The 20,591-nt window shown below is 42.9% G+C and overlaps 1 protein-coding gene across 1 annotated transcript in view; it reads left to right on the plus strand.

Moving 5' to 3' along the window:
* The window catches only part of LOC123995316 (synaptosomal-associated protein 25-A-like), a 42,118-nt gene extending 23,614 nt beyond the window's left edge, over nucleotides 1-18,504 (plus strand). The window contains exons 3-8 of the mRNA XM_046298844.1: nucleotides 284-325; nucleotides 3,413-3,461; nucleotides 6,968-7,085; nucleotides 11,466-11,585; nucleotides 16,250-16,394; nucleotides 16,957-18,504. Coding sequence (XP_046154800.1) covers nucleotides 284-325; nucleotides 3,413-3,461; nucleotides 6,968-7,085; nucleotides 11,466-11,585; nucleotides 16,250-16,394; nucleotides 16,957-17,025 — 543 coding nt within the window. The 3' untranslated portion in view covers nucleotides 17,026-18,504. The remainder of the gene's footprint in view (nucleotides 1-283; nucleotides 326-3,412; nucleotides 3,462-6,967; nucleotides 7,086-11,465; nucleotides 11,586-16,249; nucleotides 16,395-16,956) is intronic.
* Nucleotides 18,505-20,591: the final 2,087 nt, after the last annotated feature.

The raw sequence follows: 20,591 nt of genomic DNA on the forward strand, positions 1-20,591 counted from the left end.
TAGAGTAGACCATGTGGTGATATCTAGAGTAGACCATATGGTGATATCTAGAGTAGACCATGTGGTGATATCTAGAGTAGACCATGTGGTGATATCTAGAGTAGACCATATGGTGATATCTAGAGTAGACCATATGGTGATATCTAGAGTAGACCATGTGGTGATATCTAGAGTAGACCATATGGTGATATCTAGAGTAGACCTGCATCTCAACCTCCACTCATATCTGTCATGTCTTCTGATGCTTTCCAGTTCTCATGTTTCTTCTCCTTTCTGTCCACAGTCACTGGAGAGCACTCGTCGTATGCTACAGCTGGTGGAAGAGGTAAGAGAAAGACACCATTCATACTTACAGTGTTCACAACGCCAAGTCAGATCACAATGCCTAGCCGTGCACGATATTGACATGGGTAAGACATGCACTGTGTGTTCTTACATGTACAGAACCAGGATCTGCCTGGCACAGCAATTTCACTGGAGCACATTTAACTCGGAGAGTGTTAAATGTATCACTTTTACAGTGCACATATGAGTCCCACTATTACAATGTTAAAATAACACTATTGAGAGTTTTGAAATGTTATCTTGGTAAGAAGAGGGGAGATGAGAGAGAGATCAGGAGAGAGAGAGAGAGAGAGAAAGAGAGAGAGAGGGAGAGAGATCAGAAGAGAGAGAACAGAAGAGAGAGAGAGAGAGAGAGAGAGAGAGAGAGAGAGAGAGAGAGAGAGAGAGAGAGAGAGAGAGAGAGAGAGAGAGAGAGAGAGAGAGAGAGATCAGAAGAGAGACTGAGAGAGAGAGATCAGAAGAGAGACTGAGAGAGAGAGATCAGAAGAGAGAGAGAGGCATAGGGAGGGAGAGAACAGAGAACAGAGAGATAACAGGTCTCTGATGACAGCCTTGTGCTGCATATCTCAAGGTCATATTGATCATCAGTTCATATATCTCACCGAATAGCACAGCACAGCACCTCCCTGTCATCACTGGAGGGGGCGAGGGAGAGAGGGGGAGGGAGATATGGACAGAGGGGGAGAGATGGAGAGGGGAGAGAGGGAGAGATAGAGGGAGGGAGAGAGAGAACAAGAGAGAGAGGGGAGAGGGGAGAGAGAGAAGGATAACAGCACCTCGGACATGACAAACAGACAAGTGTAGGTGAAGATAGAGGGAGGGACTGTCTGACAAAAGAGAAAATGGAGGATAATGGAGAGAGGGAGCAAGAGACAAAGAGAGGGACAGTTAGACTGCGACGAACAATCAGATGATTAGCGATAAGAGTGTATCACCCCACAGGTCAAGAACACAGATTCTATTTTATTAAAGTGATTATCTCTCTCTCTGTCGTCATAATATTTAGGTGAGCAAATTATGTTTTTCATACAAACAAAAATGGATCTGCATTTCCAAATACATAATGATAGAATCCAGGGCTATCCATCTCCATCCATACGGTTTGCATAAGGTGATAGTATCGAGCCAAGCTGAGCCAAGCTGAGGGGTTCAGTGCAGTGCACTATGGGGATCGTATTCAATTGTGCCAAGAAGACTCCCCTGGGAGTCATATTAACTAACTTGGGATTTCTCTGGGAAGTGGAATGCTAAATTACAGAATAATTTATACACTGCAGTTGTGGCTTATTGCTCCCCCTTGCCCCAAACTTTGATGCTCTCTTCCTCGTAAACTGCTGAGGAGGCAGGAATGAGAGGCAGGGGAGGCAGGGTGTCTTTTTATGCTGCCTATGCTCCACACCAGCTTCCATGTTTATTATTCAGCCAGGAACTGTAAAAGTCTCCATGATATCAGGAGGGTTATGTTGTGTTAGCCACATTGCACACTAGTCAGAGGTCCATACTGTATCTGTATCTAAAGCCAATCGATTACTAATATGGATAGTGTTGGCTAACCTAACATAGCAGGTGTAAAAATTATGCCTGAACAGAGTTCCACACCCGTTTTTCAGGGGAAACGGAAGTTAGGTTGAAAATACTGTATCCCTGAAAACCGACCCTGCGGAGAGTGTTTTGGGCTGGCTATTCATGTAGTTTTCTACCAACCCTGTGGAGAGTGGTTTGGGCTGGCTATTCATGTAGTTTTCTACCGACCCTGTGGAAAGTAGTTTGGGCTGGCTATTCATGTAGTTTTCTACCGACCCTGCGGAGAGTAGTTTGGGCTGGCTATTCATGTAGTTTTCTACCGACCCTGCGGAGACTGGTTTGGGCTGGCTATTCATGTAGTTTTCTACCGACCCTGCGGAGTCTGGTTCGGGCTGGCTATTCATGTAGTTTTCTACCGACCCTGCGGAGAGTGTTTTGGGCTGGCTATTCATGTAGTTTTCTACCGACCCTGCGGAGACTGGTTTGGGCTGGCTATTCATGTAGTTTTCTACCGACCCTGCGGAGAGTGGTTTGGGCTGGCTATTCATGTAGTTTTCTACCGACCCTGCGGCGACTGGTTTGGGCTGGCTATTCATGTAGTTTTCTACTGACCCTGCGGAGAGTAGTTTGGGCTGGCTATTCATGTAGTTTTCTACCGACCCTGCGGAGACTGGTTTGGGCTGGCTATTCATGTAGTTTTCTACCGACCCTGCGGAGAGTAGTTTGGGCTGGCTATTCATGTAGTTTTCTACCGACCCTGCGGCGACTGGTTTGGGCTGGCTATTCATGTAGTTTCAGAACCCCAAGGTCTCCAAGTGCACTGTAATCCACTGCTGGGATTGGTGAAATGATGTGGCACAGATATAGAATAGCAGTGTACAGGCTGCTGTAAGAAAGAAGATGGTAAATCGTAAATAGGCGTAAAGTCTGATTTTGGCATTAATTATCAGCTTTCAATCTGATGCCAAACTTTTCATTTAGGATTTTTTTGTCAATGGTCTTTGTATGTCAGATGTTTACAATGTGTCATACCAAACAAAGGGTTAATGTTCCCTGGCTTATAACCTCTGAACCTGATCAATACTACCCCACTTCCTCTCACAGGAGGGTAACAGGTGACCCCACTTTCCCTCAATATCTACATTTTTAAACATAAACACCAACAACATTAAAACCCAAAGCGCTAACAATTACAGTAAAGTCAAAGACACACAGGTTGGCCAATCCAGTTTAAAATCACACCAGAAACGCTTAGAATATGCTAATATTCTCAGGCTGTCACGATTCGGACAATGTTACTGTTTCTTGAGAGATTTTAAGTTGAGCAAATGGCAAGGCCTTGGTCTAACTTTGCCTAAGGCTTGAGGTGGGTTTTATTCTGATGGTCACCTCCTGTTTTCCAATCATGTTGCCTTGCACTCTAATCTGTATTCTGTAAGGTGTCCGAACCCACCTTTGTGATCTGACCTCTCTCTTTCTCTTTATTTCCTTCCATTCATCCCTTCCTTCTTCACCTCTCTTCGCTGTGGTTATTGGGGATTAGAGTAAAGATGCTGGTATCAGGACCTTGGTTATGCTGGATGAGCAAGGAGGTAAGTGTCTTGGAGAAGGGAAACCCAATGGGACGACGTTCCCAGCCTTGTATCTGATGTTAAGCGATGAATAACATAACAGTGCATGTTTTGAAGTAGTTAGCTAGAACGACAGATCCTGCCGTATATTTCAACTTGAGTTATTTTCAAGTGCTTTGTACATTGAAATAGACAGATATATGGATGAAGTTACAAAAAACCTCATGTGCTTTTCTTTTACACGTTAAATGTAAACTAACAAATGTAGATATTCTTGATGTTTGAATTGTTTGCTGTGTACTTGCTCATATCCATTGCATGCCAGTTCATAACTAAGGTTTTCTCCAACTACCCCTTTGAAACAGTGATTTCCTCTATTTTAATTTCTGCCCTAATGCATGCTTTATTAGGAATTCCACTGCAGGTCAACAATTCCTTTGAAACCTGATGAAGAAACTAACAACTCTTTTTTTTCCATTTTCTAACTTTTGGTTTTGTTTGCTAACTGCTTTTTCTTGGTGTGCTAACATGTTTTCTTTGGTTTGCTAACTTCATTACCTTGGTTTCACTAACTGATATTCTTTGGTTTTGCTAACAGTTTTTCATTCGCTTCGCTAACAGCTTTTCTCTGCTTTCGTACCCCAAAGACAACAAGTATACCTCAAAACATTCTCAGGCCAAACACTGCACAACCACCCTTTATTTACTATATTTAAGTCTCCATTATACTTCTGTGCCAAAAGTTGAATTAGAGAAGCCCACTTATCCATAATTTGGGTGAATTGTTCCAGTCATGGGGGTTTATCCCTAAAAGGCCACCAACCGAACAGTAGGCCAACGTGTCAAAGGTGCAGTGATAAAACCGGTTCTGTCTCAGAGTTGGGGAGGTAAACCAAGGATCCATTTAACCACAAAATTCATTCTCATTCTTCCACGGATTTACACACTAACAATTGAACACACTTTTGTATCATCCCTGGTTAAATGCAGTTTGTGAATGCACTGGATTATAGCACGTCATGAGCCACACAAACAAACAGTACAAGTCAACATGTTTAACACACTGTACTCCTCTAAAGGACTACTGTGTTAGCCATATTCCTTAAAGTCTTGTTACTCTATAAAGCAGACGAAGAATGCAGACATGATTTACACCTGATAGTGACCAATAACAAATGTTATATAGAGAAACTAATAACATGGCCTAAACCCTGGTTCAGTTGAAACTTCCCACTGGGCACAGACATCAAATCAACATCTATTCCACGTTCGTTAAACATCATTTCATCGAAATGAGGTGGAAACAACGTAGATTCAACCAGTGTGTGCGTAGTGGGTTATTGGCATTACCACTGGTTTGTTGTGCTTGGATTGACCAGAGGACATAATTGTCCTGCCGGAAGGCATTAGCCTCAATCTAGCCTTCTGATTGGCCAGTTCGACTGCTGTGATCAGATCCTAATGGGGAAAGCCCACGACTGAGGACCTTGATTACAGACTCACTGTAATCTGCTCATTCCTTATCATCCCTCCATATCTTTATCATCCCTCCATATCTTTATCATCCCTCCATATCTTTATCATCCCTCCATATCTTTATCATCCCTCCATATCTTTATCATCCCTCCATATCTTTATCATCCCTCCATATCTTTATCATCCCTCCATATCTTTATCATCCCTCCATATCTTTATCATCCCTCCATATCTTTATCATCCCTCTACATCTCTGTCATCCCGCTATATCTCTGTCATCACTCTGTATCTCTGTCATCACTCTGTATCTCTATCATCCCTCTATATCTTTGTCATCCCTCTATCCACTCATCTCTCCCCTTCTGCAATCCATCCGTCCAGGGTTACAGGGAAGCGTTTTTAAATCATGAATCTTGTTCTGGAGGCAGCTCTGCAGAGTAGTCACTAGCTGGAACATAAACATCACCCTAACCTTAACCCCACTGCTAACCATAATGCCTAACCCTAACTTTAAATTAAGTCCAAAAAGCACAAAAAAATCATGCATTTTTATAATATAGAATATTTTGACTTTGCAGCTTGCACATCTAGCGGAAATCGCGTAGTTCTGCCTCAAGGACAAGACTCATGACAATAAACGTCAGCCTGCTCCAGGGTTGCCTCCACAAAGCCCATTTGGACAGCTTGCTAGTTGCTGAGGTGTCTGTAAGCCTGGCTAGCTGCCCTCTGACCTCTGCTTATTGATGGTGTCGTATTGGAGAAGCCTGAGGCTGATGCAGTGCACAAGGTTTGAATGAATCACAAAATGAAATAACAAAGAAAGCTGGATGGAAAATATAGGGTTGGGTAATGTTCCACTAGCAAATAAATGTATTATTTCCATTTTACGTTCTTCTTCTCCTCTGTTTAAGTAAAGGTCACATGACTAAGTTGTTGCTACAGTACAAAAGCATGCCAGGGATTTTACAAAGGTGGACAGTGTCAATGGGCTTAGCCTTGACTGTATTCCTGACGTACTCTACTCTACCTAACAACCTCATCTCACTATAACACATACTGCACGTAATTCCTACGCAGGCTCCTTAACCATGCCCCCGGAGTTGTTCATCCACCCACCTACCTGGGGGGCACACCTCCCACACCAGGACTGTGGTCAACTCCATTTTCAATTAATTTACTGCAGGGAATTAAATGCATTCATTTAAAGACAATTTGATTTAAATAAAACTGAAATTAAATGAATGAGTAAAAAAATCCTCATAGACAATGTTGTCAATTTTCCATTTATTCTGAACTTTCTGCTGAATTGACAATGGAATTTACCACAACCCAACCCAACCCAACCCAACCCTTCCCCACACCACACCACATCAATAGGACCCACCAGCTACCTTCACCAGGTCCAGACCCCACTGCCCATGAACGGCAAACAGAATTTCCTAGGGGAAGGATACTTTAGGGTAGAATCGGTAGGATTTCACATTGGCCCTAAGTTTCCATGAAGCTACAACCATGGCGAACGTTGTGAAGGGTTATATCTTCAGATTTTCAATTGAAACCATTAATATTTATTTAACATAATTTCCAACACTTAAAAGGCTTCTGTAAAAAGAAATTAGTATATAAAAATGATTTATGGAAACTGAATGTCTCAGTCATGACTTTAATCAGTCCCCAGTACTCATATATTTCTGTCATAGTCAATAAAATTCATTCCACTGCTGTCATCCCTTTGTCCTGACCAGAACAACTGGATCGTGTTGAAGATGGCATGAACCATATTAACCAAGACATGAAGGAGGCCGAGAAAAGTTTAAAAGATTTAGGGAAATGCTGTGGCCTTTTCATATGTCCCTGTAACAAGTAGGTACTGACCCAACGAGCCCAAAGGTTCTTCACTATGTGGTGGCGTCCAGTTCTTTTCCTTTCGTCACAGTGACTGTCTGAATCTGTTGTCTTCTCTTTGTCTTCTCTCCTCCTTTCTTTCTTTTGTTTCCTTTTCTTCTCACGTGCTTCGTTCTGTGGGGGATAAATTACTTGTGTTTAATCAGAGCAAATGGAGCGCATCGAGGAGGGAATGGACCAAATCAATAAGGACATGAAGGATGCAGAAAAGAATTTGAACGATCTAGGAGCATTCTGTGGTCTTTGCTCCTGTCCTTGTAACAAGTAGGTGCTGCCTGCCTGCCTGCCTGCCATTAAAACCAGGGTACAAGTGGCGTCATAGTGGTCAGTAGTGCGCTAGTCTTCTCCAGCTCTAACCAGACTGACTCCTCCCCTCTAACCTCTAACCTCTGACCTCTTACCTCCACGCTCAATAACTTAGCCTGAACCAAGGATGCCATGACGGCATAAGACAGGCACACACACACACACTTCCACACAAGACATGTTGTCTCGCACACATGCTGTACACACACACACACACACACACACACACACACACACACACACACACACACACACACACACACACACACACACACACACACACACACACACACACACACACACACACACACACACACACACAGTGACTGACAGGAGCCTCAGGTCCTCATGGGTCTCGCTCTAGTGATCCTCCGGGCAGGCCTCCAGACATATCCCAGAATCCTTTGCACCATCCGCAGGCTCGGCTCAGGAGCTCCCCACAGGCCCATCTGTCACAGCCAACGCTGAACCAGGGTGTCAGAACAGTGCATGGAGGTTGTTAACAACAATGCACTGTTAGCCTATACAGTGTGTAGAGAGTATCCGAGGTCCCCTCAGCAGCATAATAGCCATGCTGACTACTGCCCACAAAATGTCCAAACACTTCCTGTCCCTAACTAGTAATGCTAGACAGGACATTCTATGACCCCTGAACACATCCAACCACCAAAGCTTCTATCCATCCGCAAACCAAACTCTCCTCCACTCAGACCAGGTCAAAACTCATTAGCAGTGCCCTTCTCCAAGCACCATTCTCCAAGTACCCTTCTCGTCCAAGCAAACTTCTCGTTTGCACACTTACATAAGAGTCCATAGAACAACACCATTCTCCACTTGCCAGACTATCAAAGCCACTATAGCCAGTACTACTATCAAAGCCACTATAGCCACTACTACTATCATAGCCACTATAGTTACTATTACTATCATAGCCACTATAGTTACTATTACTATCATAGCCACTGTAAGATTCCAAGACTGCTTAACATTTTCCTCATCTGCATGTAAATACACACCATCAGACAACCAAACAAGCTGACATCTGTAGAGTAGATCAGTAGCAGCATGGCATGCGTGAGCCATTCTCTCTCACTCTCTCTCTCTCTCTCTCTCTCTCTCTCTCTCTCTCTCTCTCTCTCTCTCTCTCTCTCTCTCTCTCTCTCTCTCTCTCTCTCTCTCTCTCTCTCTCTCTCTCTCTCTCTCTCTCTCTCTCTCTCTCTCTCTCTCACTCTCTCTCTCTCTCTCTCTCTCTCTCACTCTCTCTCACTCTCTCTCTCACTCTCTCTCTCTCTCTCTCTCTCTCTCTCTCTCTCTCTCTCTCTCTCTCTCTCACCCAATAATGACTACTGACTGGAATGACAGGAAGAGCATGACCCTTGAATGCCATGCATGCTGGTAATGCACTGAGAGTAATGGTACACATGATGAAATACTGATGCTGATGATGTTCATGATGAACTCCTGTTATTTGTCATATAATTGTAGTCCGGGGCCTCAGATTAATTTACCACTATTATGGAAGCCACTAGAACAATTAGTATATTAGGTTGACTGAAACCCAGGGCTACATTCTAGTTCTCTAGATTTAAACTGGAGAAAAACATCTCAACCCACTGGATTTAACCTCTATTGTAGGTGTCTTTCTTCTTATTCCAATCAAATGGAATTGATCCAATCAAATTGATTTGGTCCAATCGAATGGAATTGATCCAATCAAATGGAATGAAGCTTCTTCACTAGTAGTACTATTGGGATTTAATATTTTATCAGCCTGTCGATCAAAAGCGTTCACCCTGATGAGGGTCTGTCTGCATGTCTGATTGACATAATATCCAAATAGGTCCAGTTATACTGTTAAAGTTTATGGAGGTTATACAGTATGTGTCACCCAAACAGGTCCACTCCCGTCAGGGACTCGGGAGTTTATCACCCAAAACATATTTTTAGCTGATAAAAGGAGAAATAAAGAAAGATATAGCGAGAAAGTTACACATGGCACATGGAAAGGATGCGATAACCGAACTGTAGCCTATACAACACAAATTGTATAACATCATTGAGACGGGTGAATGTAGGAGGAGAGGAGGAGAGTTAAACAGGCAGTATGTCTGACTGTGTGTGTTTAACCACAGTGGTCTGTCAGCGCTGTCAGAGAGCCAAGAGAACCGTCGCCCCAGTCCATTTCTATAAATACTAGCTCAGTGGGAGGGCTAATAATCAGCCATCTTTTCTATCCTCTGATAAAACAAGAAATGTTACAGAAAGGAAATATCTACCGTCCCCACTCTGAAAGGTTACAGAAAGGAAATATCTACCGTCCCCACTCTGAAAGGTTACAGAAAGGAAATATCTACCGTCCCCACTCTGAAAGGTTACAGAAAGGAAATATCTACCGTCCCCACTCTGAAAGGTTACAGAAAGGAAATATCTACCGTCCCCACTCTGAAAGGTTACAGAAAGGAAATATCTACCGTCCCCACTCTGAAAGGTTACAGAAAGGAAATATCTACCGTCCCCACTCTGAAAGGTTACAGAAAGGAAATATCTACCGTCCCCACTCTGAAAGGTTACAGAAAGGAAATATCTACCGTCCCCACTCTGAAAGGTTACAGAAAGGAAATATCTACCGTCCCCACTCTGAAAGGTTACAGAAAGGAAATATCTACCGTCCCCACTCTGAAATGTTACAGAAAGGAAATATCTACCGTCCCCACTCTGAAAGGTTACAGAAAGGAAATATCTACCGTCCCCACTCTGAAAGGTTACAGAAAGGAAATATCTACCGTCCCCACTCTGAAAGGTTACAGAAAGGCATTAAATCAATTAAGCTATTTGGTTTCAGAATGAGGACAGACAGACATGGTTTTAGGGAAAGAAATAAAAAGAAAAACACAGGTAAATATAAAACGATAGCTCAGGGTTCTCTCATGCTCCATGTTGAATGTTATGATGCAGAGAACATTTTAAATAATGGCCTACTAGATACAGTATATCATACATTTCACACAGACAGATATTTTGTGATTATTGTTACGATCTTAACAACTGCAGTGTACTAATAAACTCATTAAGCGGAGCCTGAAGCAAAGACTCACCCAGTGCCTCCTTAGACAGTTGTCATGGTTAGATCTCTGTCAGACAGAGTACATAGAGAATCTAGATACAGTTCATCTTGTTTACCTCGCAGTATTTGTTAGAGCTACTGCTATATAATAATGAATAATAATGAATTTATATATTTATAAAGCGCATTTCTCACACTCGAGGTGCTAAAAGGTATTACATAAATCATATTTATTCCCTGAATCAAAATCAAATCAAATCCAATTGTATTTGTCACATGCGCTGAATACAACAGGTGTAGTAGACCTTACCGTCAAATGCTTACTTACAAGCCCTTAACCAACAAAGCAGTTTTAATTAAGAAAAATTACATTTTAATTTTTTAAAGAGTAACAATAAAATAACAATAACGAGTCTATATACAGGTGGTACTGGTACCTAGTCGCGAAACCGAAATCGAGGAAGCCTACGTTTTGTCAAAGATCTCATCTTCTGACTGAGCCGGATAACTTTTACTGATCAACCTTAAGTCTATGTGGTTTCCTTCCTTACTAGATAGATTTACAACCTGAACAAGACACTTGATGTTGAAAAAGAAGCATACTCTACAGTGTTACATTCTGTTACGTTCCTCCAGTTTGTTTTCTTTTGCAGTTCTTCACACCTGTCCCCAACGATGTGGCAGTCCTGTTTCTCAGTGTTGTCTGTCTGCCAAAGCCTTGTGTCTCTGTTCTGTGTCACGTAGAGTCACACTGAGGCTGTGTCTCAGATGGCACCCTATTCCCAGGGCTGGATGTTTGTAGGGGATAGGGTGCCATTTCAGATGCAACCTGGGATATACCATTGTGAGGGGGGCGGCGGGGGGGACGACGACATTTCAATATGAAGGAATGCTTTGGGGCGGGTGGGGGAGGGTGGCACAAAGTGAGTAATCCTAACTGTTGTTTACAAAATGCATGAAAATACTAATGTCACATCTTTCAGCTGGGAAAAGGCATGTGTCTCAGCATACTAAACATTTCTTAATATACAGTACAGTATGTTATATACCTAGGAGATATAACATCGCGTCACACTAATGATGATAAAATTAGAGAATGATGGAATGACCAAACCCATGCCTGCTCTCTCTGCTTTGCTTGGTTAGTCTCTAGTCTTTCGACCTGTTTCTCATATTTCTATGTGACGGATCGATGCATGATGCTACAGTTACACCTGATAGATGATACCTAGCAGTGGTTAAGCCTCACCCTCCTCTTCCTCGGTCCACCGCAGGATGAAGAGTGGAGGCAGCAAGGCTTGGGGGAACAACCAGGATGGAGTGGTGGCCAGCCAGCCTGCCCGCGTGGTGGACGAACGCGAACAGATGGCCATCAGTGGAGGATTCATCCGCAGGTGTGGGAGGGGTTGGGGGGTGGTGGGGGGGGGGGGGGCGTGGAGGAACCGGTGGGTTGTTGATGTAGGGACCAGGGATATCCTGTTATTTATAATTGTGGGAGCTGTATGGACCAGTGATATCCTGTTATATAGAGTTGTGGGAGCTGTAGGGACCAGTGATATCCTGTTATTTATAATTGTGGGAGCTGTAGGGACCAGTGATATCCTGTTATATAGAGTTGTGGGAGCTGTAGGGACCAGTGATATCCTGTTATATAGAGTTGGGGAGCTGTAGGGTCCAGGGATATCCTGTTATTTATAATTGTGGGAGCTGTAGGGACCAGTGATATCCTGTTATATAGAGTTGGGGAGCTGTAGGGTCCAGTGATATCCTGTTATTTATAATTGTGGGAGCTGTAGGGACCAGTGATATCCTGTTATATAGAGTTGTGGGAGCTGTAGGGACCAGTGATATCCTGTTATTTATAATTGTGGGAGCTGTAGGGACCAGTGATATCCTGTTATATAGAGTTGGGGAGCTGTAGGGTCCAGGGATATCCTGTTATATAGAGTTGAGGAGCTGTAGGGACCAGTGATATCCTGTTATATAGAGTTGGGGAGCTGTAGGGTCCAGTGATATCCTGTTATATAGCGTTGAGGAGCTGTAGGGACCAGTGATATCCTGTTATATAGAGTTGAGGAGCTATAGGGACCAGTGATATCCTGTTATATAGAGTTGGGGAGCTGTAGGGTCCAGTGATATCCTGTTATTTATAATTGTGGGAGCTGTAGGGACCAGTGATATCCTGTTATATAGAGTTGAGGAGCTGTAGGGACCAGTGATATCCTGTTATATAGCGTTGTGGGAGCTGTAGGGACCAGGGATATCCTGTTATATAGAGTTGGGGAGCTGTAGGGTCCAGGGATATCCTGTTATTTATAATTGTGGGAGCTGTAGGGACCAGTGATATCCTGTTATATAGAGTTGGGGAGCTGTAGGGTCCAGTGATATCCTGTTATTTATAATTGTGGGAGCTGTAGGGACCAGTGATATCCTGTTATATAGAGTTGTGGGAGCTGTAGGGACCAGTGATATCCTGTTATTTATAATTGTGGGAGCTGTAGGGACCAGTGATATCCTGTTATATAGAGTTGGGGAGCTGTAGGGACCAGTGATATCCTGTTATTTATAATTGTGGGAGCTGTAGGGACCAGTGATATCCTGTTATATAGAGTTGGGGAGCTGTAGGGTCCAGGGATATCCTGTTATATAGAGTTGAGGAGCTGTAGGGACCAGTGATATCCTGTTATATAGCGTTGTGGGAGCTGTAGGGACCAGGGATATCCTGTTATATAGAGTTGGGGAGCTGTAGGGACCAGGGATATCCTGATATAGAGTTGAGGAGCTGTAGGGACCAGGGATATCCTGTTATATAGAGTTGTGGGAGCAGGGACCAGGATATCCTGATATAGAGTTGGGGAGCTAGGGTCCAGGGACCAGGGATATCCTGTTATATAGAGTTGTGGGAGCTGTAGGGACCAGTGATATCCTGTTATTTAGGGACCAGGGATAATTGAGAGTGGGAGCTGTAGGGACCAGGATATCCTGTTATATAGAGTTGGGGAGCTGTAGGGACCAGGGATATCCTGATTTATAGAGTTGGGAGCTGTAGGGACCAGGGATATCCTGATATAGAGTTGAGGAGCTGTAGGGACCAGGGATATCCTGATATAGAGTTGAGGAGCTGTAGGGACCAGTGATATCCTGTTATATAGCGTTGTGGGAGCTGTAGGGACCAGGGATATCCTGTTATATAGAGTTGGGGAGCTGTAGGGACCAGGGATATCCTGATATATAGAGTTGGGGAGCTGTAGGGACCAGGGATATCCTGATATAGAGTTGAGGAGCTGTAGGGACCAGGATATCCTGATATAGAGTTGAGGAGCTGTAGGGACCAGGGATATCCTGATATAGAGTTGAGGAGCTGTAGGGACCAGGGATATCCTGATATAGAGTTGAGGAGCTGTAGGGACCAGGGATATCCTGATATATAGAGTTGGGGAGCTGTAGGGACCAGGGATATCCTGATATAGAGTTGAGGAGCTGTAGGGACCAGGGATATCCTGATATAGAGTTGAGGAGCTGTAGGGACCAGGGATATCCTGATATAGAGTTGAGGTGCTGTAGGGACCAGTGATATCCTGTTATTGTAACGCCGTTCGTCTGTTGAAGGAGAGTCGGACCGAAATGCAGCGTGTTTGTTACTCATGATCTTTAATGAACGAAAACGAAACGATACATGAAATAACTAAATACAAAAACAACAAACGGAACGGGAAACCTATTACAGCCTATCTGGTGAAACTACACAAAGACAGGAACAATCACCCACGAAATACAAAGCGAAACTCAGGCTGCCTAAATACGGTTCCCAATCAGAGACAATGAGAATCACCTGACTCTGATTGAGAATCGCCTCAGGCAGCCAAGCCCATACAACACCCCTAATCAGCCGTGATCCCAAATACTACAAACCCCAATACGAAAAACAACATATAAACCCATGTCACACCCTGGCCTAACCAAACATATAACAAAAACACAAAATACAATGACCAAGGCGTGACAGTTATTTATAATTGTGGGAGCTGTAGGGACCAGTGATATCCTGATATATAGAGTTGGGGAGCTGTAGGGACCAGGGATATCCTGATATAGAGTTGAAGAGCTGTAGGGACCAGTGATATCCTGATATATAGAGTTGGGGTGCTGTAGGGACCAGGGATATCCTAATATATAGAGTTGGGGAGCTGTAGGGACCAGGGATATCCTGATATATAGAGTTGGGGTGCTGTAGGGTCCAGGGATATCCTGATATATAGAGTTGGGGAGCTGTAGGGACCAGTGATATCCTGATATATAGAGTTGGGGAGCTGTAGCGACCAGGGATATCCTGATATATAGAGTTGGGGAGCTGTAGGGACCAGGGATATCCTGATATATAGAGTTGGGGAGCTGTAGGGTCCAGGGATATCCTGTTATATAGAGTTGAGGAGCTGTAGGGACCAGTGATATCTTGTTATATAGCGTTGTGGGAGCTGTAGGGACCAGGGATATCCTGATATATAGAGTTGGGGAGCTGTAGGGTCCAGGGATATCCTGCTATATAGAGTTGAGGAGCTGTAGGGACCAGTGATCTCCTGTTATATAGCGTTGTGGGAGCTGTAGGGACCAGGGATATCCTGTTATATAGAGTTGGGGAGCTGTAGGGACCAGGGATATCCTGTTATATAGAGTTGAGGAGCTGTAGGGACCAGTGATATCCTGTTATATAGCGTTGTGGGAGCTGTAGGGACCAGGGATATCCTGTTATATAGAGTTGGGGAGCTGTAGGGACCAGGGATATCCTGATATAGAGTTGAGGAGCTGTAGGGACCAGTGATATCCTGTTATATAGAGTTGGGGAGCTGTAGGGTCCAGGGATATCCTGTTATATAGAGTTGAGGAGCTGTAGGGACCAGTGATATCCTGTTATATAGCGTTGTGGGAGCTGTAGGGACCAGGGATATCCTGTTATATAGAGTTGGGGAGCTGTAGGGACCAGGGATATCCTGATATATAGAGTTGGGGAGCTGTAGGGACCAGGGATATCCTGATATAGAGTTGAGGAGCTGTAGGGACCAGGGATATCCTGATATAGAGTTGAGGAGCTGTAGGGACCAGGGATATCCTGATATATAGAGTTGGGGAGCTGTAGGGACCAGGGATATCCTGATATAGAGTTGAGGAGCTGTAGGGACCAGGGATATCCTGATATATAGAGTTGGGGAGCTGTAGGGACCAGGGATATCCTGATATAGAGTTGGGGAGCTGTAGGGACCAGGGATATCCTGATATAGAGTTGAGGAGCTGTAGGGACCAGGGATATCCTGATATAGAGTTGAGGAGCTGTAGGGACCAGGGATATCCTGATATAGAGTTGAGGAGCTGTAGGGACCAGGGATATCCTGATATATAGAGTTGGGGAGCTGTAGGGACCAGGGATATCCTGATATATAGAGTTGGGGAGCTGTAGGGACCAGGGATATCCTGATATATAGAGTTGGGGTGCTGTAGGGTCCAGGGATATCCTGATATATAGAGTTGGGGAGCTGTAGGGACCAGGGATATCCTGATATATAGAGTTGGGGTGCTGTAGGGACCAGGGATATGCTGATATATAGAGTTGGGGAGCTGTAGGGAAAGGGCAGTGTGATGAGAGAAAGAATGTCTACAGGTATGGCGATAGGGAGAGGGGGGGTAAACAGATAGAGGTGGAGGTCATGAACGATTTCCATATGAAGCTTTAAAGGTGTGTGTAAGGACGATAGGGGTTGTGAGCAGTAGTTACCATCTGCTGGTATGACGGGGGTAGTGGAGAACATTTTGTTGAGGGTAAACAGGGTGTTGTTAGCCAGCTGTTTGGGCAGGAGGCTGGGGTTCTCAGGTTCTCAGGAGCAGGAGAAATCAAAGGTGAATTATGTACAGGACAGGATGGGACACTACCTTTATGAACTCTATTGTTAAACCAATATGTGTGTGTGCGTGTGCGTGTGCTTGTGTGTGCATGTGTGTGTGTGTGCATGTGTGTGTGTATGAGTTTCAATTCAGTTCCTTGACCAGGTGTGTGTTTCTTCCACAGGGTAACAGATGATGCCAGGGAAAATGAGATGGATGAGAACCTGGAGCAGGTGGGAGGCATCATCGGTAACCTGCGTCACATGGCCCTGGATATGGGCAACGAGATCGACACCCAGAATCGCCAGATCGACAGGATCATGGAGAAGGTACTGCTGGTGGTCCTCTGCTGCTCCTCTATTGGTCCTCTTTTGATCCTCTATTGGTCCTCTATTGATCCTCTATTGGTCCTCTATTGATCCTCTATTGGTCCTCCATTGGACCTCTATTGATCCTCTATTGGTCCTCTATTGATCCTCTATTGATCCTCTATTGGTCCTCCATTGATCCTCTATTGATCCTCTATTGGTCCTCCATTGGACCTCTATTGATCCTCTATTGGTCATCTATTGATCCTCTATTGATCCTCTATTGGTCCTCCATTGATCCTTTATTGGTCCTCCATTGGACCTCTATTGATCCTCTATTGATCCTCTATTGGTCCTCTATTGACCCTCTATTGGTCCACTTTTGATCCTCTATTGGTCCTCTATTGGTCCTCTATTGTCTATCTGCTATTATTTAGAGTTGTCCGAATATTTTTTACTTCACATGACAAACAATAGTCATAAGCCTCACATGTCAAAATGTTATTATCTGCAAAACAGAACCACAAATAACTAATGTTCCTCTTTCTCTCGCTCTCTCTTTTGTCTCCCTTTCTTTGTACAGGCTGATTCCAACAAGACCAGGATTGATGAAGCCAACCAGCGGGCCACAAAGATGCTGGGCAGTGGCTAAGCTCCCGGAGCACGTTGCTTCTCCCACAAGCGCAGTTTGTCACAAGGCGCAAACATGCTTTTATCATGGTATTTACCTTCTAGGTTTGCACACATGCACATATCACCTCCCCCCATTGTAAATGTTGTTATGTGTATTGTCTGTCTCGCTTTTTCAATGATTGTCCTCGTAAACAAAAGTATTTCTTATACTCCGTATCATTCTTTCCAAAGGTTGTATATAGTGCTGACTCGATGGCTCTAGCTCACTTGTGAAGTTTTTATTCTCTTTATCAAATATATATATATATATATATATATGATGTATATATTATATATATATCATATATATGTATAAAGGTACACTGCTGGATGACAAGTATAATAGGAATGCTATACAAGCTGTTTTTCCTTTTCAGTATATCAGTATTGTCTTAGTAAAACTGTGTCATTCCATCAGCTGCTGTCATGCTCCTTATTTTGATGTTGTCATGACGAATGAAGAAGAGGAAAAAAATAAGATGATAACAAACGATAGTAAATTCAAAAAGCACTTACGTACAATCACTGTCTTTGGTTCCTTTCCCTCACCGCAATTATCATGAGTTACTGTTTAGACAATGTGCAACTAGATTTGCTGTAATAGACATTGCATTCCAAGTGATGTGAATTGTGCGTTCTGCATGACAAATGGTAGATTTTAGAGTCATATACATAAAACCTGTCTTAAAAATATATAAAAACAATAACATGGCAGTAGCAGAGTTGACAAAAGCATGCTCAGTATTAGGACACAGTTGAACGTTCCATACTCTCCTGCAAGTTTGCAATAGTGCCACTATTCCTGTCAAAATATATTTACAGACTGTGACCATCGTTGTAAAATAATGCAAAATGATCTTAACGTGAAGAGATGATGATGGAAGAATGAGGATATGGCTGTAACCGCAAAAAATGATGTGTTTTTTTCTAAATGAATATGCAGTTCAGTGAAGATATGGAATACGTGCTGAAGGGTGAGGTACTGGTTGTGTGTTGTATCATAGATTTTGGATGCTCTGAAAAAATGAACAAATTACACATTGTTTGCAATGTAAAGCAAAGACGCGTATTTCTGAGAGACCTTACTTTTATAAGAAGACTGTATCCTGTTAGTTTAATCTCCCCGTGTGGTTTGTTATTGGTAAAATAATAATGATAACTTAATAAAATGAATATCATAATAATAATATTGTTTTGAAACAAAAAATGACATACAAAAGTTTTGTTTGCTTCTGTACTTTTAGAGCTATGCACACCAAATCACCAAGATGTTGAGTAGTTAGAATAATATGATGAAGAAACACCTTCTCTGAATGACACAATAGATTCAACTGTGAGATTGATGTCCTCAAAACGCATGTGATATTCAAACTCCCTCTGTATCCTGTCCGTTTGTGAAGTCGTGGAACATTTTGTAGCTAGCTGAATTGATTAAAAGTAATAAACCCTATTCTCTGTGCTCTGTGTTAATTGGTCTTTATTTCTCTTGTCAATCAATGGTTTGTCTCTGTAGAAAAACAGTTGCTAATACAGTTGAAGTCGGAATACATTTAAACTCAGTTTTTCACGATTCCTGACATTCAACCATAGTAAAAAATCCCTGTCTTAGGTTAGTTAGGATCACCACTTTATTTTAATAATGTGAAATGTCAGAATAATTGTAGAGAGAAGGATTTTTTTCAGCTTTAATTTCTTTCATCACATTCACAGTGGGTCAGAAGTTTACATACACTCAATAAGTATATGGTAGCATTGCCTTTAAATTGTTTATCAAATCAAATCAAATCAAATTTATTTATATAGCCCTTCGTACATCAGCTGTATATATATAGCCCTTCGTACACAAGCCATTATCTTGGGCCAAATATTTTGGATAGCCTTCCACAAGCCTCCCACAATAAGTTTGGTGAATTTTGGCCCATTCCTCCTGACAGAGCTGGTGTAACTGAGTCAGGTTTGTAGGCCTCCTTGCTCGCACATGCATTTTCTGTACTGCCCAGACCTTTTCTATAGGATTGAGGTCAGGTCTTTGTGATGGCCACTCCAATACCTTGACTTTGTTGTCCATGGGCCATTTTGTCACAACTTTGTAAGTATGCTTGGCGTCATTGTCCATTTGGAAGACCCATTTGCGATCAAGCTTTAACTTCATGACTGATGTCTTGAGATGTTGTTTCAATATATCCACATAATTTTCCTTCCTCATGATGCCATCTATTTTGTGAAGTGCACCAGTCCCTCCTGCAGCAAAGCACTCCCACAACATGATGCTGCCACCCCCGTGCATCAAGGTTGGGATGTTGTTCTTCGGCTTGCAAGCCTCCCCCTTTTTCCTCCAAACATAACAATGGTCAAACAGTTCTATTTTTGTTTCATCAGACCAGAGGACATTTATCCTAAAAGTATGATCTTTGTCCCCACGTGCAGTTGCAAACCGTAGTCTGGCTTTTATATGACGGTTTTGGAGCAGTGGCTTCCTCCTTGCTGAGCAGCCTTTCAGGTTATGTTGATATAGGACTAGTTTTACTGTGGATATAGATACTTGTGTACCTGTTTCCTCCAGCATCTTCACAAGGTCCTTTGCTGTTGTTCTGGGATTGATTTGCACTTTTCGCACCAAAGTACGTTCATCTCTAGGAAACAGAACGTGTCTCCTTCCTGAGAGGTATGACAGCTGCGTGGTTCCATGGTGTTTATACTTGGGTACTATTGTTTGTACAGATGAACGTGGTACCTTCAGGTGTTTGGAAATTGCTCCCAAGGATGAACCAGATTTGTGGTCTTGACTGATTTCTTTAGATTTTGCCATGATGTCAAGCAAAGAGGAACTGTGTTTGAAGGTAGGCCTTGAAATACATCCACAGATACACCTCCAATTGACTCAAATGATGTCAATTCGCCTATCAGAAGCTTCTAAAGCCATGACATCCTTTTCTGGAGTTTTCCAAGCTGTTCAAAGGCACAGTCAACTTAGTGTATGTAGACTTCTGACCCACTGGAATTGTGGTACAGTAAACAATTGTTGGAAAAATGACTTGTGTTGTGCACAGAGTAGATGTCCTAACCGACTTGGTTGAAAAACGAGTTTTAATGACTCCAACCTGAGTGTATGTAAACTTCTGACTGCAACTGTATGTGTCTGTTAGTCAGACTCACCAGGACAAAGACATCAATATCGTTTCACCCACACTGACATACAGTATAACAGCAACATAATATACATCTAAATGTGTATGAGCATTTAAGGTATATTGAACGCTATGTGTAATCTGAACATTACCCCCGTATAGAGTAACAGTGCTTTCAGACAGTACTCTATCCAGACCCCTAGACATTTTGTTGTTTCAGCCTGAATATTGTTCTCACCCATCGACACACAATACCCCATAATGGCAAAGTGAAAACAGGTTTTTTGACATTTTAGCAAATGTATTGAAAATTAAATACAGAAATACCTCATTTACGTACAGTACCAGTCAAAAGTATGGGCACAGCTACTCATTCCAAGGTTTTTCTTTATTTGTATTATTTTCTACAATGTAGAAT

Source organism: Oncorhynchus gorbuscha, linkage group LG14 (genome assembly GCF_021184085.1).
Source record: "Oncorhynchus gorbuscha isolate QuinsamMale2020 ecotype Even-year linkage group LG14, OgorEven_v1.0, whole genome shotgun sequence".
NCBI classification, from domain to species: Eukaryota; Metazoa; Chordata; class Actinopteri; order Salmoniformes; family Salmonidae; genus Oncorhynchus; species Oncorhynchus gorbuscha.